Here is a 25589-nt window from a genome sequence, read left to right as displayed (position 1 = left end):
CTGTAGATGTACGGGTACAAATCACCAAGTATTTCTGTAACGGACAGAATGTGCCGTGGCATTAAGGTAATGCCCTGAGAGTATCAAATATGGCAGACAAGTACAGGGTGCTTCACAATATCTTCTGCCTCAATGTTTATTTGAGGGGAACAAATAAGTCTGACATTACCTCGTACATGTTAGATATTCTCTGCAGCATCTAATGAGGGTATTCCTTTGTCTTCCCAGCATCATGGTTCACCTCATTGCCGACTGCATTCAGAGCACGAGAGACACATCCATTCCATTCCCATATCTCTTATGTTTACTCTCTCGCCATGTTGGCCTAATGCCCACCGCTGACCGACCTAGACCAGCTCGCATGTTTTCAAAAAACAATATTAAGCGCATGAAACTGGGGACGAAAAGGGCATCAACATTAAGAGCGCGCAGTGAAGATTTTGAAGGAAAAACAGAAGCAGATGCAGCGAAGACAGATGCAGCTGACACCGACTATCCTACGGATGGAGAACAATGTGAGGTGCCACGAACCTCATATAGTCATACCAGACGACGGATGTCATACCGTGACCGCAGAGAATCTATTCTTCTGCGAATGGATGAGTAGGGCAAACGACTTACACGACTGGAGCAGTTTTCTGAAGCTATCCAGAAGAGTTTGGAGCGTGTGGAGCAGAAGATTCAGACCCTTATCGCCACAATCACCTGCCAGCGTGATGATGTCGCTCCGCTAGAGGGGGGTCCATCTAGCTAGCCAATTCAACTTGTGCTTGGTCATGAATGTTCGCTTGCGCATTGGATATCTTTTTGGGATGCCAAGCCAGACTGATCTTATTCCACTCCAATCTTATGATCCGTCTTGGACATGCTGATAGTTTGTATTTGTACTTTGTTTTGAGTGCCAAGCTTGGGCTAATGTGTTTTGCTATTTTGGAAATGTTTCCTTAGATAAGGGCCTGGTATTTTTTTGAATGATGATTTTACTACCCAAACTTAGGGTAGTTTTTTTGGTTACCGTTTATGGTTTTATGATGAAGTTCATGTTATTTATTCCGCCCTGGAGAATAAGTAGTCCTTGTGTAGAATGGGTAGCCTTATGTACGACCAAGAAATGAAGCAGTTGAGAAACAAACATAGCAACAGTTCACATTCAACCAGAGCAAACTTAAAATTCAGTGGGCCACATCATTCTTGTCATAGTCTAAAAATTTGCATGTTCTCATTTATTCCACTACTGAGTTTGGAAACCCCTCTCTATTTTATTAATTTGTTGTGAGAAGATTATGTTGGTAATATCAAGTTAGCACCCTACACTTTATCTATTTCTAACTGTTCTGAATTTTGTATTAATAAACCAGGCTTGCTATACGTTTAAGCAACAAGCACGAGATAGTATACTTATATAACTAACATGTTGCTAGCTGTTTCGTTAGGACTTTACATACATGACATCTGCTTTTGTCTTTCATCTCAACTACTATGGTACATGTTCATGTATAGGAAACCGAGTCAATAATCTCATTAAAGTAAAACAAAGCTTAAAACATCTTAGACTTTATCGGGGCAAACTGAACATTCAGCGGGCCAAACTAGAAATTGAGCGGGGCATTCTAGAAATTCAGCGGGGCAAACTGAACATTCAGCGGGCCAAACTAGAAATTGAGCAGGGCAAACTGAAAATTCAGCGGGACAAACTGGAAATTCAGCAGGGCAAACTAGAAATTGAGCGAGGCGCAAATAGAAAATTGAGCGGGGTAAACTAAAAATTGAGCAGGACAAACTAGAAATTCAGCTGGGCAAGTGAGAAATTCGGCGGGCTAAACTAGAAATTGAGCGGGGCAAAATAGAAATTGAGCGGGGCAAACTAGAAATTGAGTGGGGCAAACTGAAAATTGAGCGGGGCAAACTGAAAATTGAGCGGGATAAACTGGAAATTGAGCGGGGCAAACTAGAAATTGAGCAGGGCAAACTGAGAATTGAGCGGGACAAACTAGAAATTGAGCGGGGCAAACTGGAAATTGAGCGATGCAAGCACGGAATGGTTTAGTGTAACGCTAAGTTTCTTGTAATTCAGAAAGTTGATTTCATTATCCATCAAAATTAATTACAAAGCATGTATCATATGAAACACTATATAAATTACAAAGTATGTTATTCATCGGGTATAGGAAACTTGCACTTCCGGCGATTATTCCCCGTTTGTTTACTTCGCCCGCATTTTACTGTTTTCTTTTCCTCTCCACGTGAGAAAATTATTAGCTTTTTTGGTCTTCCAGATGACCTCCTCTGTCCTGGGGGTTTAACTTGCGCACAATACTCCTTGAAGCCCGCTGAAATTTCTCATTCGCTCTTGTCACGTACTGGGTACACCGATTCGCTATACGTGGTCAAGTAATTTTACGCCATGTAGAACGGGGAGCAGTTTGAGTAATGAGGAAGATTATAGTTTATACATGCTGACAGGACATGCATACAAGGGTACCCCTTCATGTTAAACTCGCGACATGTACACGATAACTCACTGAGCTTGATTGTATCATTATAATCTCCCACAACATAGTACTTGTCTCGAGAAATTGCATGACAGCGAACATCTTGTGTCTTCTGCACAAGATCCTTTAACTATTCCTCCGCCCATGGTGTCAACAGGCCTACAAATGGTGCTGCAAATTCTCCTCTTGTAAAACAATTCCTGTATCTTAAATCTTACTGCCTCTATCAATTTAGTAATGGGTATTCACGTGCTTCTTTGAAGATGACATTAACACACTCAGATATGTTTGTAGTGACCAAGTTGAATCTTTTTCCTGGAAAGTACGAAGATGCCCATCTCTCGTACCTGATTTCTCTTAGCCATAAATGTACTGGGGGGTTGGCCATTTCGATATCATGCATTAACTTTTCGAATTCAGCCCTCCTGCATGTCCTCACAGCCCGCCAGTAGTACATCTCCAGCGACTTGTCTTTAAAAGTGTCCACCAAGTTTCTATAGATATGGTACGTGCAGTAGCCATGGATTGCATGTGGGAAGACTTGGGGAACCTCTTTCATTAAACCTTTATGTCGGTCGGATATAATCACAAAACCCGGAAGAGACCTTAACGCATAGTTAAGGTAGTTAATGAACCAATTCCAACTGCTGCTGTTCTCTGATTCATTGATGCCAAACACAACTGGAAAAATATGATTGTCCCCATCAAAGGCCGTGGCAATGAATAGAACACCCTTGTATTTGCCCTTTAAGTGTGTCCCGTTAATGGCCAATACTCTCTGCATAGAATTTTGAAAACTTTGAACGCATTGTTCGAGCACTACAAAACGTCTCTCGAATCTGAAAGTCTCTTAGTTAACAACCGCGGCAGTCACCGTCCCCGGGTTGGCCATCCTCAACTCATGCAAATACAAGGAGAGTTTATTGTAGGAGTCTTCATAAGACTCTATAACGTGATTTATTGCAAGCTCCTTAGCTTTCCATGCCTTCTTATAACTGATAAAAATATTATATTTTTCTTGCATAGCGAAGATGATATCACTTGGCCTCAACCCTAGGCGTTGCTCAATGCGGCTAACAACCAGATCACACGCTAACTTACTGGTTGCTTGCTGGTGATCGCTCTTCGTCCATGACATGCCGCACGTGTGTTTTGACATATAATTCTATATCTTGAATATCCCCACATCATTCACCTGAGATGCATGAACCCTCCATTCGCATGTATCTTCGAAGAGCACCACGGTGAATCTCGTATAATTTGAGTACAATACCCTATACTGGAAGTTATTGCGAATTGCAAAGTGGCTCCAAAACATACTGGCACCGACTCTTGTCCTTAAATGTTTGCTCAATGGTTATATCGATTTGTTCACCCAACGAATCCATATATTCCAGCATTTCTGCATTGGTGAATGCAGCATCTTCGAACGGCACGGGAACTTGACGACTAATGAAGTTTGATGTTTCGGGAAGGTCTGGAAGCGGAATGTCACTTACACGTACAGATCGGGTGGTGGATGATCATGGCTGAGCTACTGTTGTTGTTAAAGGCAGTGCTATGTATTCATAAATGAGGTCAAGGTCACGTGCACCGCTGACTTGGCTAGTCACAAAGTTTGATGTTTGAGGCGGCTTAGGCAGTTGATCGTTGTTTACTCCCACTTGTAATGGATATGGATTATATTCAAATTCCATGCCATGCTCCTTAGCCACACTGTCCACGTGTGTTGTCCCATTAATGTGTTGCATTGTCTCGATGACTAAAGGGATGAATTTTTCTGAATACTCCAACTGTGTTCCCAGAAACTCTCTCACGTCATTATCGTCTTCGATTTCGGTTGGAGGGATTGATTCATTTGAGCAAGGATACAATACTTTCATCCTAATATCACAATCTGTTGGTCTACTCTTAATAATCATGTAAATTCTAGATAGAAGCTCCTCGTACGTAGTCTCGACACGTAGCGTAATAGTTTTCGAACTTCTACCCATGTACGAGTATCGCTTATTTTCACATTCTAACTCCCCGCCATAACAGTAGATAATTCTCGTAGCCATTATCTGAAAACCAATACAATGACATATTATCAATGAATCGTTAAACAATGGAAGCTTGCCGTAAGACAAAACTCAATTAAATAATAGAGGACCGATAACTCACTTTTCATTATAGATGAGGATGATACAAAGCTTAAGGAAATAAAGAGTAAGCAACACGTTAAATTTTCAAATAAACAAAAAGAGCTTATATGGATTAGGCCTACAAAGAAACAAATGATTTCATGTGGTGTTTTATTGAATCCAGCGACGCTATCTATCATGACATTGAGCGAGGCAAGCATGAAAATTGAGTGAGGCAAACTAAAAATTGATCGAGGGAAGCATGAAAATTCAGCAGGGCAAACTAGAAATTGAGCGAGGGAAGCATGAAAATTCAGCGAGGCAAACATTAAATTCAGCGGGGCAAGCTAAAAATTTAGCAGGGCAAACTAGAATTTGAGCAGGGCAAACTGAAAATTGAGTGGGGCAAACTAGAAAATTGAGTGGGGAAAACTAGAAATTGAGCGGGGCAAACTAGAAATTGAACAGGGCGAACTAGAAATTGAGTGGGGCAAACTGAAAAATGAGCGGGGCAAATTGGAAAATGAGTGGGGCAAACTGCAAATTGAGCAAGGGAAACTTGAAATTCAGCAGGGCAAATTGGAAAATGAGTGAGGCAAACTAGAAATTGAGCAAGGGTAACCAGAAATTCGGCGAGGCAAACTGGAAATTTGGCGAGGCAAATATGAAATTCAGTTATGCAAGCAATCAGGAAATTGAGCGCGACAAACATGAAATTGAGCGAGGCAAACTGAAAATTGAGCGAGCATAGCATGGAATTGAGTTGGGCAAACATTAAATTGAGCGAGCCTAGCATGAGATCGAGCTGGGTAAACATTAAATTGAGTGAGCCTAGCATGAAATTGAGCTGGGCGAACAATAAATTGAGCGAGCCTAGCATGAAATTTAGCTGGGCAAACATTAAATAGAGCAAGCTTAACATGAAAATTATCGAGGCAAACATTAAATTGAGCGAGCCTTGCATGAAAATTATCGAGGCAAACATTAAATTGAGCGAGCCTTGCATGAAATTTATCGAGACAAACATTAAATTGAATGAGCCTATCATGAAATTGAGCTGGGCAAACATTAAATTGAGCAAGCCTAGCATGAAATTGAGCTAGGCATACATTAAATTGAGCGAGCCTAGCATGAAAATGAGCTGGGTAAACATTAAATTGAGCGAGCCTAGCATGGAATTTATTGAGGCAAACATTAAATTGAGAGTGCCTAGCATGAAATTGAGTGAGCCCTAACATGAAATTGAGTGAGCTTCAAATGGAATTGAGCGAGTTTCACATGAATTTGAACGATCAACGCATAAAATTGACTAAGTTTAACAAATGAAATTGTATGAGGTTGACTTGAAATTCATCGATCCTAACATGGAATTGACCGAACTTCACATGTAATTGAAGGAGTAGTTGATCAATTGTCATCGACTTGGGCTTGTCTCAATTTCCGTGAGTTCTTCAAATTCAAGCGTGCAATGGCTAAGTTTGACCAAGCACCCTTGGTGAATTACTAGCTGAATTTCCACAAGTAGTCAGTGAATTGTCATTTAATTATCGTTCAAGATCACAGAGGGAAGTAACTATAAACCCCACTAAGGTTTTTTTTAGAGATCTGTACCTTCAACAACCGTAGTACCGGTCAAATGCAAGTTGAGGAAGGGTGCTTTGGAGTGAGGGAATATTTTGAAACTTTTCAATGATTGCAGATGCAACCAGTTTGGAGGATTTCACGTAAACCTAACCAAGATGGAAAATGGCAAATGTAGAATGATAATATGTAGATGATAAACGTGAGATTTTAGTTAGGAAAATGAAAAGAAAGACATGCGTGTGTGGGTTTTTCGTTGCAATGGAGTGAAAGGCATGTGTTTTAAAAATGTGCGTGTGGGTTTTCCGTTAAAGGGAGTGAAAGGAATGGCAGTGAAAAGCAGGGGTATTTTTGTCCTCAAATGCTCTGTCTGTACATGCAAGGTCTAAGTTGGGAAGGTAAGTTTTGGACTCTTCATAAAATACGCTGGATAAAAGGTGGCGTCTACAGTGGTAATTTTCTCCATATCAGGAATCCGTTGACTATGAATTAATTGGATGCACTAGAGAATTGGTATGCAATTGTTAGTCCAATAAAGTGGGTGTAAACTATTGTAATTTCCTCTCATCACATTCATATTCTGGGCTCCCAGTTGCAGTCCATTCAAGTCGGAGTTTAAAGAAAGATCACCGCAATTTGAGGGCTACTTTGAATGCTAGGAAACGTATAAGCTTTTGCGGTTCTTGTTTATTAAACTGAAAGTTTGCAATTCTATTCCTTTGTGCATCCAATAATCCTTTTTTGCACTTACGTTTGCATGGGTGACTATCCAATATTTTCTAAATCTCTTACATGTATGGTTATAGTCTCGTTAATGGATTCTGATTTCTATTTGTTTCTATTGAGTATTTTTGTTTGTTTGTTTAATTTGTACATCCAAGCATCTAATATTTGTGCAATCATTTTAAAGATGCTGTACATGATTGATTTTGCCTGCCTCTCAAAAAAAAAAAAAAAAAAAGGAAAAAGAAAAAGAAAAAGAATCTGATTTTGCCTGCCTTGCAGGTTTCTGTTCTGATGGGTTATTGCAATGTACAAGACTTAATTGAGCATGTAAAGGCTGGTAGAGTATCTGATGATCTTGAAGGCGACGTAGACGATGTTGATATCTCATTGGCTCGTCGAAGATTCCCATCTATCATTTTGGGTAGCTCGTCACTTGTTCAACTGTACGATGATAATGCATGTCAACCAGATCAAATGGGCCTTTTACTAGCTGAAAACTGTGGAGGATTTCTCCTCAGTTCTATTGGTGAGAATTGGGTTGAACCAGATAAGCTTAGTGAAGCATGGTCCTTGTTAGATGCTCCCCAGTCAAATTTAAAATCATCCTCATTGGATACAGGAAGTTACTACATTTTGCCATTTCTTTCTCAATCAACAGCTTTGGAAGCTAAAGGAAAATCAGATGCAATTCATGTGGAAGAAGCTGAAGGAAAATCAGATGTGGTTAATGTAGAAGCCAATATGAAAGATTCTTCTATCAATGCTGGTGGCACAGCACAGCAAATTGAAACATCTTCTGAGTTGATTTTCGACAGACCTATCAGTTGTACTCCTGGCATAAGTACTCGCCACTGTCGTCAGCTTGAAAAGAGTGGTTTTCATACGGTGATTAAAAATCATGTGGAAAAAACAACTAAGTTATATGCAATTTTAATTATCACTGGACAAACACATTATCTCATTTCCTTCTGTTTTGCAATAGATGCGGAAACTGCTACACCATTTTCCTCGGACGTATTGTGATCTAAAAAATGCACGGGGTGCAATTGATGATGGAGACTATTTGATTTTTGCTGGGAAAGTTTTATCTTCCAGGTGTGGTAAAGATGGATTACCCATAATAATCTCTCTCTCTCTCTCTCTACACACACAGACGCAGATGCATGTATTTATATTTCATTCTTTTGTGAAAAACAAGGTTATTTAGATTTATCACTGGTTTCTAATTTCTTGTCAATCGAAGATGAAATTTCATGCAGTATTGTCTAATATGAACTGATACAGTTTGTTTTTTTTTTTTTTTTGAGTGGTTGAATTGAGCAAGACCGAGTTCTAATCCATGTGCCTATAAGTTCATTATATATTAATAAGGTTTGAAGAAAGTTTCCACAAAACTAGACAGATTTCAATAGATTCCACTCTTAAATAATGAATTCAGCTGATCCAATGCCACAAGCAGGAAGAAGAAAAGAGTACATGAAATAAAGCAAAATAGAGAAATAGTGGATTATCACCTCCCAAACTAGAGGTCTGAGCCCCAGGTTTTAAAGAGTCTCGCTTCTAGGGAAAATTTCAGTCACAGGAACTAAAAAAAGGCTGCATTCAATCTTATTCTAGTCTATGGAATCATAGGGTTTTCATTCATTGAAAATATGTTGATCCTTATTGAAATAATAAACTGAATAGAATTGCATCTAGACTTTGGTTGGAGAATAAAGTTTCTCTCTTACTTGAAAGGAAATGAAAGATAACTGCGTTCCCTTCTATAGAACTTTACTATGGTTTTTAGGGGACATATGGGACCTATGGGTTGTCAAAAATCCAACTGTGAACTCACTGTTTTTATGGGACATATGGGCCCCACGGTTGTCAAAAGTCCAACCATGTGGTCCCATGCGGCCCACAATCCCAGCCTATGACCTGAAGGGCCAACCAGACGAAGTCATATAACCATTAAGGTGCACAGGAATGGACTGGAAAGCCCTGTTGCTCGATCTGATGCGTTGCGTTGCCACCTTTGTCGCTACAGTTGTTTGCTTTACAGGTTGGAGGTTGTCCTGCATAATAATGTGTTGAATTTGATATGACATTTTTGATGTTCATGCAGGGGTATCAAGGCTGGTTTTTCGTTTTCATTCCTAGAAGTTGTCGTGGGCTGTGAGTTCGCAAGTGATGAAGGAACTTCTGAAGTTGAGAGTGATGATTGTGTCATTGGGGAAAGTAAGATGATTTACTTGCATTTGAAGAAATTTTTCCGTGGTACTCGTTTTACGAGTCAGCCTTTTCTTACAAGCATCGAGTCAAAGCATAAAGAGGGTGATCTTGTATATGTTAGTGGTAAGGTGTGTTTCGTTTGCCCTGCGATACACAATTACTTTTAATAGTTTTTGGATGTTTAGTGAATGGGAAAAAGTCAAAATTATATTGTAAATTGCAATGAGCATCGAATCTAATTCTCAACCATATCGTACATATTAAGTTTTTTTTTTTTTTTTTTCCTGATTTTATGGAAAAATTAGATAAAATAAATGAAATGGTGAAAGATGAGTAAAATCGAGGGTTCATTGATAGTAGTTTTAGGGCTTGTTCGGCATGTTTGCCTAATGAGGGTAGGATAGCCTCTTCACTGCCCAATTCTGATATTGGATAAACGTGGGAATTGGCACCTGAAACATATATAGAGAAGCAGGAGGCACTTTGTCATCTCTCTCTCTCTCTCTCTCTCTCTCTCTCTCTCTGTTTTTTTTTTTTTTTTTTAAATTTCTAGTTGATTAAACAAACAAGTCCCGCATCTTCAAAATGCGAGATTTGGAAACCCTCGTTCTTAGGTACATTTGAAATAGGCCCTTACATTATTGAATAACTTATAGTTTTCTTTTATTGATTTGAAAAATGTAGAGAACAAAATTTTTCCACAACATAGCTAGTGGATGTGCTAGATGCAATAAAGTGTCTAGTGTGGTGGTAGAGGGGGAAAGGTTTGATGAGAGAAGGCGAGCAATGCGATTGTTAGCTTTTTCGAAGATTTGCTAACTGATGAAGGTTGGAAGAGGCCTTCTTTGGACAAATCACACTTCAATGTTATGTCTTTGGAGGTCGCGCAATCGCTTGGGAAGGCCTTCTTTGAAGATGAAGTCAAGAAAGTTGTGGATGCTTTAGGGAGAGACAACATCTGGGTTGGATGGGTTCTCGTTTGCTTTCTTCCAAACTTTTTGGGAGATAATTAAAGTGGATGTTTTGGAATTCATGGGGGAATTTTATTCCTAGGGAAGGCGATCTAAGGAAACAGGGGCTTCATACATAACACTTATTCCAAAAATCTTTGGAGAGAAAATCTAAAAGACTATCAACCCATTAGTTTGATTAGGAGCATTTATAAAATTCTTGCTAAGGTTCTAGCCACAATAATCAAAAGGGCGCTTCAGGGGGTCATTTCCAAGAATCAAAGGGCTTTTATTGAGGGAAGACAAATCATTGATGGTGCGCCCACGAGTGCATTGATGCGAGGTTCAAGCAAAGATTGGGAGGAGTGGTGTGCAGGTTGGATATAGAGAAAGCTTATGACCATGTGGAATGGGGCTTTTTAGACTACATGCTCGGGAGGATTGGATGGGGGCAAGTGTTGGGGGTGGGTTAAGGAATGTGTCGGGTTTTCTATGTTCTGGGTTTTTGTTAATGGATCTCTAAAAGGTTTCTTTCAAAGTTCGCGTGGTTTGAGACAAGGAGACCCCACATCTCCTCTCCACTTTGTAGTGGCGGCTGAGGCTTTGAGTAAAATGTTGGATTGCGGTCAACAAATCGGCCTCTTTAGTGGCTTTTCTATCATCAAATCAACCCCCCCCCCCCGGGATCGCATCTCCAGTTTGCCAATGGCACGCTATTGTTTGCGATGCTAATGTTGGGATGGTGGGGAATTTGAGAATAGTGTTATGTTGGGAGTTTTGATGCCCAAGGAGGAGCTAGCGATGCTTGCCTCGGTTGGGAGTTTGGGTGCTCTAGGCGGGTGACTTCCCATCGATGGATCTTGGATTGCCTCTTTGTGTTGGCAAAACGGCTAAGCACTTATGGGACGTGGTTGTTGAAAGAGTGGAAAGAATGCTTACAGGGTGGAAGAGTAGGTGCCTATCTTTGGGGGGTCACATTACTCTGATCAAAGCAGCCTTGTCTAATCTCCCCGTATATTTCATGTCCCTATTTCGGTGCTTGCAGTCAGTTTTGGACAAAATTGATAGGCTAAGGAGAGATTATTTTTTGTGGCAAGGGGCGGTGGAAAAAAGGAAGTTCCATTTGCTCAAGTGGGATGAAGTTTGCAAGACTTATGAAGGGGGTGGGGTGGGCATTAAAAATTTGAGAACAATGAATAGGGCTCTTTCAGGGAAGTGGATGTGTAGGTTTGGGATGGAGGAAGATGCGTTTTGGAAGGATATCATTGTTAGTAAATATGGTGCAGCGAAGGTGTTTGGTTCACGAAAGGTTCTTCTTTGTATAAGGCTTCTTCAATTTGGAAAGGGATTGTTTTAGTTACGCCGAGTTTTGTTTAAGGGGTGTGGTTTGTACTCGGGGATGGCGAAAACATCCACTTTTGGAAAGACATTTGGATTAGGGAGGAACCTTTGCAATCACGTTTCCCGAAGATTGCCAGCTTATCTGCGGACCATAATGTGCTTGTGGGGTGTTTCTAGTTAAGAAACGGTGCTAATGTCATGTGGGCCCCTCGTTGTCTTTTCACGTTTGATGAAGAGGTGTCGGAGTTGGCTTCTTTGTTGAATCGTATCAAAGTTTGCCACTTGTTTGTTGGTTAGAAGGATAAGATGTGTTGGCACAAGGACAAATCTGGGTGTTTCTCGGTCCGATCCTTTTACAAGATGCTTCACTCTCAAGGTAGCAGGGGGTCTACTAATGACTATAATGCTACCAAATTTGTTTGGCCCTACGGGGTGCCCCTCTAAAAGTTGCAGTGTTTGCTTGGTCGGTTAGTCGGGGTATAGTCTTGACTGTGGATAACATCCAGAAGTGGGGATTGATTCTCCTAAATGTATGTTTCATGTGTATCGCTATTTTAGAGTTCATTGGCCATCTTTTCTTGCATTGTCCGACGACTACCTTCTTGTGGAATAGCATCCTATCCATGTTTTGGATTAGTTGGGTTTGCCCGAGCTCCATTGATTTATTGCTTTTGTCATGGCACGGGGTGAATCTCAAAAAGGAGTCAAAAGAAATTTGGCGTCTTTGCCTCTTAGCAGGGCTTTGGGGAATTTGGGAAGAAAGGAACGAAAGATGCTTTAGGAATTTGAGCCAATCCCTTGGGTGGGTTGTCTTAATTAGTTTGGGTGGCTGCTTGCCCCCTTCTTTGTAAAGCTCTTTTGCCTTTTGGAGCTTGTTTATAAAATTTTTGTTATCTTTCAAAAAAAAAATGTAGAGAACAACGGAAGTTGCACATAGTTAAAAGGAATGTCTAAAGTAAAGTCATTGCTTGAAGGTTTTCATATGCAGGATAAGCTCGGTTGAGGCCAGTGTTTAAATTATTGGCAATATTATTGAATTATTGCTGATAATTTCGGTATTGTTGGAGTTGCGACACCAAAACTCCCTTATTTCGTTTCTCTTCCTAATATTGCCGATTTTTCAGCAATTTTATCTATTTTTAGTGAAAATTTCAGTTGTCATCGAGAAATCATTGTATCTACTTACCCTGTCATGAGATAATACTAGCCAACAACCCCCTTTTGACGACGTAAGGACCGATAACATCGTGGCGCTGCGTAAATACACAAAATATCGAAAAAAAGGGGAAAAAATGGGGAGACTTGTGGATTTTTGTACTTGTAGAAGAGGATCGCTAATAGGAAATGGTAGTGGGCCAATCGTAGAAGAGGATTGGTGATTGGAAATTGCAGTGGGCCAATCGATCAATCAATGTGCTGTAGGTGCCATCCAATCTCTACTTTCCATTTTTTTTTCTTTGAATACATAAAAAATTTCAACCCAAAAGATGGTTTTGGCGAAGAATCTGCTAAAATTAGGGATTTGGAGAGATTTTCTTTTCGGAATTTAGGGTTTTGAGGGTCCCCTTTCGGAACTCTCTTCCATTTTGAAAATAACCTCTTGAAGGGGTTTTACGGGAGTGGATTTGCATGGTGTGAGGGTGCGTGTGGACGTCACCAAGATCCGTGGACTCCACCATGATGTATGTGTTATATCCACACAGTTCATCCATTTAGCGAGATCATTTTAGGTCATGACCCCAAACATGAGGCAAATCCAAAGCTCTAGTGGACCACACCACCAAGGCAGTGGGGACAATGATTCCTACCGTTGAAACCTTCCTAGGGCCCACAGTGATGTTTATTTGTCATCCAAGCTGTTCATAAAATCACAAAAATGGATGAAGGTAAAATACAAAAATGACACGGACCTTCCTTGGCCCCTAATGATTTTTCAACAGTAGGCATTCAATTTACACTGTTTCCTGTGGTGTGGTCCATTTAAGCACTGGATATGCTTCATCTTTGGGATCAAGCCTTAAAATTATTTGGTACAATGGATGGACGGGGTGGATAAAATACTTAAATCACAATGGGCCCCACAAAGTTGACTCAGTATGCTTAGCGTATTGATTTATGCGATGGGCAATTCACTTCGTACAAAGTTGTTGTGCATGCGACTTATTTGGATTCGTGGGTTGGTGGGTCCATGCTCTGTGGGGCCATCATAATGATAAACATTTTTATTAATGCTGTCCGATTATTTTGACCGATAATTTTAGGGCAATGAACCCAAAATGAGGCAAATCCACATCTCAGGTGGACCACACCAAAGGAAACAGTGGTGGTTAAATGCTCACCATTAAAAACTTCCTAGGGCCATTATAATGTTTTTTTTTTGTTTTTTGTTTTGCCATCCAGCCTCTTGATTCAGTCACACAGACCTTGATGAAGCGAAAACACGATTTAGATTATGTTAGAATTTGCCACATGTACCATTTTCAAACGCTAGGTATCAAGTGTCATGCGCAACCAGAGTATCAAATACCTTCCCTTTATGAAACGGAAGTTGATTAGATGTTACCCAGGTAACAACTTAGTGGATGTTAACCTTACCGTGTGGGGCCCACCTTGATGAATGTTTTCCACATCCATGCTGCCCATCCATTTTTTTTTCCAGCTCATTCAAGGACCTTATCCAAAAACTTAAGTAGATCCAAATCTATGGTGGACCACACCATTGGAAAAAGTAGCGAATGAATATTAAAAGCTTTTTGTAGGCCACAAAAGTTTTGGATCAAGCTAATATTTGTATATTCATTTCATCCAGTTCTAGTTGACCCTATCAACGGGTTGGATGGCAAAAAAGAATTACGGATCTACTTTGCATTGGGCCTCAGGAAGTTTTTAATGATTACCCTTCAATCATCACTCTTTCTTGTGGTGTGGTTCGCATGAGATTTGTATATACTTAATTTTTGGAACCATGTCCTAAAATGGGCTATAAAAACCGAAGGATGGAGTGGATATCCAATTTATCATCAAGGTGGGCCCTACATCAAGGGTAACACCCACTAAGTTGTTGCCTGTGTGACACCTAATCTGCACCCTTATGAAATTGGGAGCGGATTGTGTGTGACCCCTACATGGGGCCATAGAGATGTACGCCACAAATCCACTCCGTTCATCTGTTTAAAAAGACCACAATAAGACATGATTCTAAAAATCAAGAAGATCCAAAGCTCAGGGGGGCCATACCACACAAAATAGTGGGGATTGAACACCTGGTAGTGACAAAAGTTTTGTATCAGGATGGTATTTGTTCCTACAATTTATGTGAATGGTAATAATTGTACTAACGGTTTGGATGGCATATAAACATCATATGGTCAGCTTCGGCCTACAAGAAGGTTTCAACACGTTGTTGTTCCCATTGTTTTGTTGGTATGGCACACCACCTGAGTTATGGATCTGCCCGACTTTTAGAACAGTGTCCTATTGTGGTCTTTCAAAACAGATGGTAGGAGTGGATTTGTGACGTACATATCTATCATGCAAAAACCACATTGATCGGATAATTCAATCCATCCTTGATTTGGCCTATTTGAGTTAATTTACTTTTACGTGTCTTAATTATTATATGCTAGCTGCATTTGTAATATATAAACTCATTTTGGTTGCTATTGAAGTGATTTTTTATGGCATTGCATGCTTTTTTGGGCCTCATTAAATGAAAACTTATTATGTAATGTATTCTTTTCACAATTTTATTATTCTTAAATATGCAAATATGTGTATTTAGGCATGTCCTGAAGTTTCACTGAAAAATTCCATTGTTTTCCCCATGTTTCCCTCTTTTTCTCCGCATTTCCGGTTATCGGCGATAACGATATTATATCTTTACTTTTGCTAGCGAAACTTGTAGCAATACCGACAACTCGAACACTGGTTGAGGCACACTAGCTAGGTAGCTTTACCTATAGAGTTTGACCTTTAAGCATAAGGCAAGGAGCTGGAATGTGGTAGCAAGTGTGTTGAGCCAAAGAGAGATTTTGTTGTAAACGTTTTTTTTTTTTTTTTTTTTCTTGGAGTTTTCATCAGTTCGAGCTTGGAAGAATGATGTTGTTTAGCATGAGGATTTTTTTTTTTCTTTAGTTTTTCAGGATGTTTTTAGTACCATCTTCTATCACGCAATAATTAGAAATAATGTTTCCGAATTTGGCAAAACATGATTCATAAAACTGACCCCAAATAGCTGGGAAATGGCTTTGATGATGACGATAAGTGTTTTAAGTATCGACGATATCGGCCGATATATCCCACGATATATCTTGTATACCACTTGTGCGATACAAAATGCAAAGTAGTAGGATATATCCCACATGTTTTACCCGGTGAGCATTTTCGATTTTCGATCATTTTTTTCTTCTTCCGTAAATTTTGTTAAATTAGTGTCAAATTGTTACAAATCCACAATTTTTCATGCCGATTTTTCATGTTTTGCATGAAAAATCATCAATTGCGAGCTTCGCTTTTGAGATTTGGAGATTGCCCAAGTTGTAGAAAATTGGAAAAAAATAAAAATTTCCAACTTCTTGCAAATCAGTTGCAATCTGTGTCCAAATGTAAAATCAAACATGTATGTAACCTTATCTCGTGATCCTTCCTTTTCTTTTGAATGTTTTGCTTATTTTTCCACACGTCTTCTTACATTTATAAATTATATGAATAGACTTTGAATATGCTTGCATCAATTCAGTTAGCGCATAGATTAGGACCCCATACAAAGAAAACCTATTATGTGATTTATAAGTGTATTGATGTCTTTTTTAACAATCACTGAAGTTTTATTAAAAAATTCGACCAATTTCCCAATGTTTCTAACAACAACGATACATTACGCGATACAACCAATATATCCAATGCGATAACCGATCCCAAGGGTGCGATACGAACTGGATACTGATATTTCGAACATTGATGATGATGATGATGCTGATTTTTATTAATTTCTGATTAGATTTTTTTTCCTAAGTGGTTTGATTTCATGGTTATCAAGGTTAGAGAAATGAAGAAGAAAGACCATTATGAAATGAGAGAGTACACTGTTGACAAGCTTGAAGAGGAGGAAGAGTCAAGTGCACATGGAGAGGGGAGGCCATATCCTGTATACCCTTCTAAAGGGGGCTTGCTTCCAAGTTTTCTTAGGGACATCATATCAAGGTTCGCACCCTGAACCTGGAGAGTGCTTTGACTGGAATCTCCATCCTTTTGTTTGTCCCATTTCTAGTCTAGATTTCTTTTATACTTATGAAACTACCTCTCACATGCTTCTAATATATGGGTTTCTTTTGATTCTTTCATTTTGTTCTCTATATATATTATTCTATGGATATCTAACAAATGTTCTTATCTTCCCATTAGAAAGAATATACTTAGAAATGGAAGTGGTGTATCCATTTCTCTAGCAATTCATAGCAATTTTGAAAGCACATGTAATAACATGCATGCATATAATGCACATGTGCTTGTGCATGTGACTCAATAAATTGTGAACTGCCTAAACTATTCTTCCTACTTAACAGTATTAATGACTCGGATACATTATGTTCCTACCCTCTGAAGCAAAATTCTAATAACAATTACAACATTGCCTAGTGAAATAAACTAGCTCTTTACAATTGCATGTGGTTGGCTAGTTATTGTCTGTGCATGCTAAACTAGAAAGAAAGTTCCCAAATCTATGCTTCTGATCTATACAAAATGATAACAGAGTCACTACAGTTTTTATACATAGGATTGTGCTTGTGATCCTTGAAGTTGATTACCCATCATGTTATGCACATGCCTCGTGAATTTTCATGTTTCCTTGTTAACTTTATTTTAGATCTCTATGGCTCTTTGAGACATGCCCTTAAACTGAGAGAAAACCCCCTTGGCTTTTTGTGCTGCTATTTCATCTAAGATGTGTTTCAGTTCATGTGTTTTAGTAAGTTATCACATTCTTACTTCCTAGAGGCAATGTTTTTACTGATTGAATAAATCTTAACATTCCTTGATTATTCCTTTCCCTTGATTATGCATATAATAAGTAGAGCTGTAATCAGCTCCTTAATGCATTGTGTTTTCTGGTTGTTACAGAGCCTTACAAGCCTTGTCCATGAATATTGACCCTATACCTGACAATATTTGTGAGGAGTTTGGTTTATTAAGACTTTATGATGTAAGTTAGTTGTTGCTCTATGGTTCAGAGGTTTTTATGGGCAGATATTTCCTTGATTCTGTATTTTGTGGCATGCTTGAAAAGATTCTTTAGTAGCATGGATCAATTCGACATAACATAATTGTGATGGAATGCTAAGGTCCCTTTATTGTTTGATGCAGGCCTACATGGGAATCCACCGTCCAAGGGATTTAGAAGAAGCTGATTTAGCTCGTAGACGGCTAGTGTTTGATGAGTTCTTTTACCTTCAGGTATTTTTCACCATGCAATTTATAGATGCGTTTTAAGTGAGACCCTTTTGATTGTATCGGTAGTTCTAAATTTTGACATTATGACTCTTTAGCACAACTTGGGTTGAGCATGGCAGAGGAGAGTTCTTTTTCTTGTTGTCATGCAACAACAAGGAAGTTAACCATATGTTCATCCAAGTCAAAATACGTTTCTCATCAAGGGAAATCTATGTAACCCAAGATGTCTCATCCCATTTAGGGCTGTCAATGGGTACCCCAATTTGGGGGTACTTGGCAAACTCGACCCGTGTCAAAAATGGGTCCTAATTTATTTTTAGAATCGGTCTTAGAAATCGGGCCTGGTCAGGCCTTTGGCACCTGTCGGGTACCGGGCTAACTCATATTTTGTACATGTAACATACATGTATTTGAGTCCAAACCATCTCTATGGAGGGAGTATGGAGCTGAAAAATGATCTTGAGTATTTGACGAATTGGTTTTTCTCTCACCGTGCTACTTGGATGGGTGGACCTGCCTTAAAGAATGATCCGAAGTCAAATTGATTTGGATCCTACCCAGACCCGCCTCATACCTGAGTTCCACAAACTTGATAGGCACCCGAAACTAGGCTGATTCCAGGTCCGGAACCTCAAATAGAATGACTCTTTGGGACCAGGCTCGAGGTCCAAACTGGCTAGGTATATGCACCTCTGGACCTGACCCAAATCCGACATGTTGACATCCCTAGTTTCATCCAATAAATTCCATAATTTGAATGCCCATTAGGTCTGGTTTATGAAGTTTGACAGAATTCAAAAGAACTAAATTAACCTAAGATTACATCGAGGATTACATTGAGTTGTGTGACTTCAGTGACTTTCTTGATTCTTGTGGTTGATTCATCTATTGCTTAGGGGCCGGATTCACCTGGTCAAACAAGCAAGAGAATCCAATGATGTGTAGAGCAGATAGATTTATTAACTCTCCATCTTTGGAAGTAGAGTTTCTTGAAGTTAATCATCAAAGGGTGTTCCCAAATAGGGTGTGTGTTCATAAACATGTTTACCTCTCTTACATGTTGGAGTCGTGGAACCCTAAACCCTAATTTGACCCCTCTTCCGACTACACCCTGATCCCCCAACGTTCCAAGAAAGAATCGTCATTGGGGAACCGATCTCCCCAAGACGACCCTTTCTCTTACCCTCGGATAAATCCCCACTCTTTGCCATAATGTTAAGATCAAAACTTACAAGTTCTCTTCTACCCTTCTGAGATTACTGAAGTTTCGTTGGAGACGTTGAATGCTGCAATTGCCTACCCTGATCCTCGATGAACTAGAAGAAAGCATAATAATCCTCATTCCTTATCCCAAATGATATTCCGATCTGCCTTCCCACATGACATAAGCCTGAAGCTCAATTTACTTGGCTACCTTGCTACCTTCTAGAAGCCTGGAGCTCTCAACAGGATCCTAACAATCTTTGAGCACATCCTCTGAAACAACTGTCATGCATAGAGGGGCCACCTCAAGAGCTTCCTTGAAGGCCGAAGCGACATCCCTAGAGCTCCACAGACTCAACTCCAGAAGGAGGTCATCAGTCTTTGTACCTCCACTCTGAACTGAACCCACCAATGCTTGCTTCACCCCATTAGAAAATCAGAGAGAGATAGGAGATAATCACCCTTGATCCATAATTTCACCAACTGACAAGTGCTCCGATGATGCCATTTCAATCTCAAGAAAATTAGGGGCTAGTGACTAGAATCCTTCGGTCGACTCAGGAAATAGGATCAAGACATCATTAGAAAGAGATAAAGGAACCTCACACGTGTGACTTAAAGAAGTTGGGTCCACACGTGTCTCGAAAGTAGAACTCCACACGAGACAAGAAATCCCATACTTCGGGCTATGTGGCTGCATTTCCTCTTCCTCGTCATGTGTATTGAGACCATCAACATCGCTTGAAGAATCCAATTCGAGATTGGCCGCTTTGGAGCCATGCATCAACTCAATCCCAACTTTGGACACTCGAGCCTCGCTAGCAAGGACCACATCATCACCGAGCCTACACTTTGAGCCTACACATGTCCCAACCCTCGAGATCTCCCTCACTGACGATGCAGGTGACATCATTGTTGAGGCATAAAAAATGATGAAGGATTGAAGCAAAAGGAGATTGAGAAATAGAAAGAAAATTGGAAGAGAAGGAGAATGAAATAGTTTAAGGGTGGTTTGTGCTCGTCCGCACAACTGATGTCCGTTGCGCGGGACCGCGCAACCAAAATATCTGTTGCGCGGGTTCGCACAACGAAATATAGAAGTGGTTCTTTGTAAAAAGATCTAAAGCATCGAAAGGTGGGTCCCATGGCACCAAAATTGAGGTTCCACACGTGCGAGTGCCTATAAATACCCCTTCCCCTCCTTCATTTGGATGGATATATTGAAGATTTTGGAGAGGAAGCAGAGCGAGGAGGAAGACTGAAGGTAGGAGAGGAAGTTCCGGTGGTTTGCGCGGGTCCGTGCAACCAAACTGCCCCGCAGTCTGTGAAGCCAAAGAGCCGATATGCAACCGAAATGGCTAAATCTCCAGATTTCTTCTGTTCAAAAGCTCCGAGAGCAAGAAACCAGTAGAAGAGATATTCGAGTCATATTCCTCTTAAAGAGATGATCAAATCAAGAGTCGAAATGCTGTTAGATTTGATATTCTGACTTGAATATTTGAACTTTGTCGATTTGTACATTCTAAATGATCTATCTTAGAATCAAGGAATGTTTGAGTATGCAAATGAACTCAGTATTAATAAAATATGATGATTGTCTTTCATACTCTCTCTTTGTTATGTTTAGATAAGATAATATCCCAAATCGAATACATTTGTTTCTTGTTTGAAACAATCATCAAGCAGGAAACATCGCTAGTCTTGCCATGCATCGACCGGATAGAGAAATCCCTACCCCTTGATGACACCCGACCTTTCTCCACAAGACACGTAGCCTCTGTCCCATCCTGTACTCTGCTAGAGCATAGGTACCGTGTTCTGCCATCCTTCAGAGACACCGCTTCACCCCTAGACACCAGTAGGACCTCAATCCTTTCTTCTATAATTAACCCCCATGTTGATTTTAGCCAACTTCACAAAAACCCTAGGTCCCTAACCTCACCAACTGCAATAACAATCAAATCCGGAATTGGCACAACCTTCTTTTTCGTAGCACACGCTCGTCGGGCACACCTCACCATCCACCATGACGGCTCAAGGTTGATTGCCATTACTCTCCCACACAGGACCCCACCATGGCGAAAGCTTCCATGAACCAGACTTCCATTGACATGCCATTCGTGGAGAGCCAAGTTTCCTCCCCATCCAAACGGAGTCCACTCGGCCCATCTGCAGACTCTTCACCACTCCTACCTTTAACAGTGCCCCTACCATGAGAAGTTTGTCCACCTTCAGATTTGGGTTGCATAACTGTTCTAATCAGATAATCTTAATGTAATGAGAACACTGCTGACCTATGTACAATTTACCAAAATTCCCAAAAGGGAAATAGTGTAATAAATACAAAATACAGAGTTACTGATAACAAAATTGTCTAAACTGCTTTTTCCATGTTTCTGCACTCATAATGTTTTGATTTTTCTGAGTGTTTCTTTTCTTCAGCTGGGACGACTATTTCAAATGCTTGAGGTGCTTGGTACACGAATAGAAAAAGATGGATTGTTGGATAAGTACCGAAATCATGAACCGACTGCCATTTCTATGGATGGTTGGTCAAGTCTTACTAAAAAATTGTTAAAGGCTCTTCCATATTCACTTACTCCAAGCCAGTTAAATGCAGTTTCTGAAATTATTTGGGATCTGAAGAGGCCAATCCCTATGAACCGACTTTTGCAGGTAATGCACACATGCCAATGCTGTGTAAATAATCTCTTGTGAGTATTTATCACCATTGTGTTTCATTTCATTTCAGGGGGATGTTGGATGTGGTAAAACGGTGGTTGCTTTCTTGGCTTGTATGGAGGTGATTGGCTCTGGTTTTCAGGTCAGTGGAGAATTAGTTTAAATATTTGTGCTTTTGTTGTAACTATGCAGAATGTGACTACTTGTCATGGATTTGAGATGAATTGTAAGGTCCTCAGCCCCTTCTTTTTGATCGGTTTAAATTCCTCAGAGTGGCCACTTCAAATGATAGGGAGCATCATGTTGCTACTATACGGTTTATGTGTGAGAAGGTAGAAGTGGTGCATCATTTGTCCCTTCATTGCCCATTGTAGATCCATTTGGTTTTAGTATTTTTGTCATCCATTGGGTCTTCTAAGGTACTCCTGGATCCTTTTCAGAGTTAGGGAGGGCTTCCAATCAAGAAGAGGGAGGATCTTATGGCGGATGCTTACTTTCACCTTTTTGTTAGGAAGTGTGAGAAGAGAATAGGCAATTGTTGAGACTATATCGGCTTTTGGTTGATAAAATTACTGAAGAAATCAACTATTCTGTTAATTCTCAAAAAAGGAAAAAAAAGAAAGAAAAAAAGAAAAAAAAAAAGAAAAAAGGAATATTATGTTGACACGCTTTAGAGTTTAGAGTGACTGGCATTTCATGGGATCATGGCTGTGGATCTCCTTCATGGTTGGAATTGATGGCCAATGGTAAAGTGGCAAATTTTAAACAAATGAGCTCTTGGAAATCCTCTTCCTGGGGTTTGGAAATTGAATGATGATGGTTCTCTTGGTAATACGGGCCCTAGCAACATTGCAGGAATGATTGGAGATGAAAAAGGTCTCACTCATAAATCCTATTTGGGTCTGGTGCTAGGGGATGGTGATGGTGGCAAAGGCTATAGCTTTTCATTGAGGATCAAGTATTTTTGTGAATGTGTTCTTTGGATCCTTGATTGTAGGGAAGGATTTTGTGAGTGGAGTTTCCTGGGCTAGTTCCAAGTTCCAACCAGTTGGAACTTGGAACCTTGAGAGACGTTCTTTTGTATGTGAGCCAAGCCCTTACCTATAGGACAAGTATTTCTTTGTTCATGTGTGTAGACAGCTGGACCAGTTGGCCAATGTGTTTAGCTAAGTTGGTCTCAGTCGGACATCTTTTACAACAAGTAATTATTTTTCTCTACCTAGATGCATTTTTAAAAAAATGTTTATTGGTACCCTCTTCCTTATTTTTGTTTTTGAAGGATAATAGGTTTGTTAAGAAATTCAAAGCAGCGAAGAATACAGGCCAAAATTACATCCCAAGAATGGGCACAACAAAAGTAGATTTTTAATCCCAGCTGCCCATTCTAACACCTCTCTTGGAGGAACTTCTTCCCAAGAATCATGTTTGTTCATAAAACACTGCTTATTGCGTTCCCCAAATATTCCACAAAATAACTAGCATCAAAAGGTGCCAAATGACTAATTTTTTCTTAGGAAGAGGTGAGCCATTCCAAGCCCAAAAACATCTTCAACTGACTTTGGCATAACCCAATCCACTTTTAAAATAGTTTCGTAGTTTAATTGGACTTGGCACACTAAGATGGGCAGTTGTTGGAAATATAGTTATTGTGCTGATTAGCTACTTCTTGCTGATTGTCAAATTTACTGGGTCTCAACTGTAGGCAGCTTTCATGGTTCCGACAGAGCTACTTGCTATTCAACACTATGAGCACTTCCTTGGTTTGATAGAGAATTTAGATATGGAAGAGTGTAAGCCTTCCATTGCTCTACTAACAGGGTCAACTCCTACGAAGCAATCACGAGTAATCCGCAAGGCACGCATTAATCTGTAATATTCTTGTATTTAATGTGCACAAATCTTGTTAGATTTTGACGTTGATGCTTGTTGGTTGACAGGGTCTTCATAGTGGAGATATAGCACTGGTTATTGGGACGCACAGCCTAATAACTGATAGTGTGGAATTTGCAGCATTACGGATTGCTGTGGTGGATGAGCAACATCGCTTCGGCGTGATCCAGAGGGGAATGTTTAGCAGTAAGGTGGTCCACTGCTGTAGTTTTCATTAACCATGTGTATATATTTTGGCATAAATTCTCTAGACTAAATTAATGATTGGCAATTATAGTTTTAGAATGTGCTTAAAAGTGTGGGTTAAGTGATGTCTTAGTAGTTTCTGATATTGGAATACTTTAGATGGGCCTGTAGTTACAAAGAGGGGAAGTGGTATGTGTGTAGTTACAAAATAGTCTTGAAAGTGTTTGCAGTATGTTAGAGAAAAATTTCTTTCTTTCTTAGGTTTGCTTATATTGGCCCTTGTTCCAAGTTGGGCCTCATTAGGATGCTCTAACTCGAGGGGGAGCGTTGATAGTTGAATAAGGTCCATAGGACCCAAGTCCACATAATAAGGCCCATAGCCCATAGCCCATTCACAAGTCCATGTAATAGAGCCCATTCACGTTTTACTATTATAAATAAAGGTAGAGAGTAAGGGTTTCAATACACCTTAAGATCTCATGTTCTTGTTACCTCTCCATCCTCTCACTCTCATTGTTTTTCTCTTCCATCTTTCTTCTCCTCCTTATTGTGGCTTCTCATAGGCCCTTAAGATGTAGCCGTTTAATATGGTATTAGAGCCTAAGTGCTCCTAGGGATTGTTACTTTATGGTTTTTTTTTTAATTTTTTCTTTTCCCTTCCCTTCACTTTTTTTTTCTTCGTATTATTCTTCAATTCTTTTTTGAAGATTTTTTCTGAAGGACTTGCTGATTTTTGTGTTGCCTTGGTTGGGGTTTGCTGATTTTTGTTGTTGTTGTTGTTGAAGTAGATTTTTGTGTTGCCTTGGCCAAGGTTTACTAGATTTTTTCCGTTGAAGCAGATTTTTGTGTTGCCTTAGCTAGGTTTTGTTAGAATTTTTTTTTTTTTTTTTTCTTTTTTGTTGAAGCAGATTTTTGTGTTGCCTTGGCTAGGTTTTGTTATGTATATATTTTTTTGTTGAAGCAGATTTTTGTGTTGCCTTGGCCAGGTTTTGCTGGATTTTTTTTTTTTTTTTTTTTTGTTGAAATCGATTTTTGTGTTGCCTTGGCCAAGGTTTGCTAGTTTATATCAGTGTTTTCAATAGCGGTAGCGTGTTGCGTAGCGTTCAACCCTCCGTAGCGTGTAGCGTAAGCTACACAATACTTCTATTTTTTTAATTTTATATATATATATATATATATATATATATATATATATATATATATATATATATATATATATATATGATAAATATTAAATAGTAAGAAAAAAAGTAAAATATATAAATGTCACATTCTTCAAAATAAAAATCCCTAAGTTAAGAGCATTAAGTACAATACAAGTATAAAGAACATAAAACCGACAGTAACCGGCATTTTAAAAGGGAAAAAATCGGGAAAAAACTGAAAAGACCAAGTTATTTTGTATGCTATCTAAACCGTTCATACGGTCTTTACTATTTATATGCTATCCAAACTGTTCATATGGTCTTTACAAATGTGATAAAGTGAAAACACCCAAAAGATAGCCTGATACAAAACTTTTTTGGCCATAAGAATGCTTCAACGGTGCTCACTAAATGCCCACTTTTTCCACTCGTGTGGCCCACTTGAATGTTGGATAAGCCTCATTTTTGGTCACATGTTCTAAAATGAGCTGGAAAAACTTATGAATGGGGTGGATTTCTCATAAACATCTCATTGGGCCCCACCCAGCATCCTTGCGCAGGAAGTGCCTGCAAAACGGTTTCGCAGGAAATTCACGTCCGAAGGTG

General features: G+C 39.6%; 1 protein-coding gene across 12 annotated transcripts in view; it reads left to right on the top strand.

The window, feature by feature from the left end:
• LOC131237782 (ATP-dependent DNA helicase homolog RECG, chloroplastic) overlaps positions 1-25589 on the top strand; it is an 82015-nt gene that overhangs the window by 26393 nt on the left and 30033 nt on the right. For 7 of the 12 annotated variants that reach the window (XR_009167418.1, XM_058235765.1, XM_058235772.1 and 4 more), the window contains 10 exons: positions 7202-7807; positions 7905-8017; positions 9030-9264; positions 16466-16629; positions 17548-17629; positions 17791-17880; positions 21523-21756; positions 21833-21904; positions 23465-23617; positions 23700-23838. Coding sequence is in view for 11 of the 12 variants with exons in the window: in XM_058235765.1 (XP_058091748.1) it covers positions 7202-7807; positions 7905-8017; positions 9030-9264; positions 16466-16629; positions 17548-17629; positions 17791-17880; positions 21523-21756; positions 21833-21904; positions 23465-23617; positions 23700-23838 (1888 nt within the window). In the remaining variant the exon portion in view is untranslated. Of the gene's footprint in view, positions 1-7201; positions 7808-7904; positions 8018-9029; positions 9265-16465; positions 16630-17547; positions 17630-17790; positions 17881-21522; positions 21757-21832; positions 21905-23464; positions 23618-23699; positions 23844-25589 lie in introns of all 12 variants that reach the window. The other 5 variants (XM_058235768.1, XM_058235766.1, XM_058235764.1 and 2 more) reach the window with 5 other exon arrangements.

The sequence above is a fragment of the Magnolia sinica genome, chromosome 2 (assembly GCF_029962835.1).
Source record: "Magnolia sinica isolate HGM2019 chromosome 2, MsV1, whole genome shotgun sequence".
Classification (NCBI taxonomy): domain Eukaryota; kingdom Viridiplantae; phylum Streptophyta; class Magnoliopsida; order Magnoliales; family Magnoliaceae; genus Magnolia; species Magnolia sinica.
Note: the sequence above shows the minus strand (reverse complement) of the source record. Positions and strands in the feature narration are given on the sequence as shown.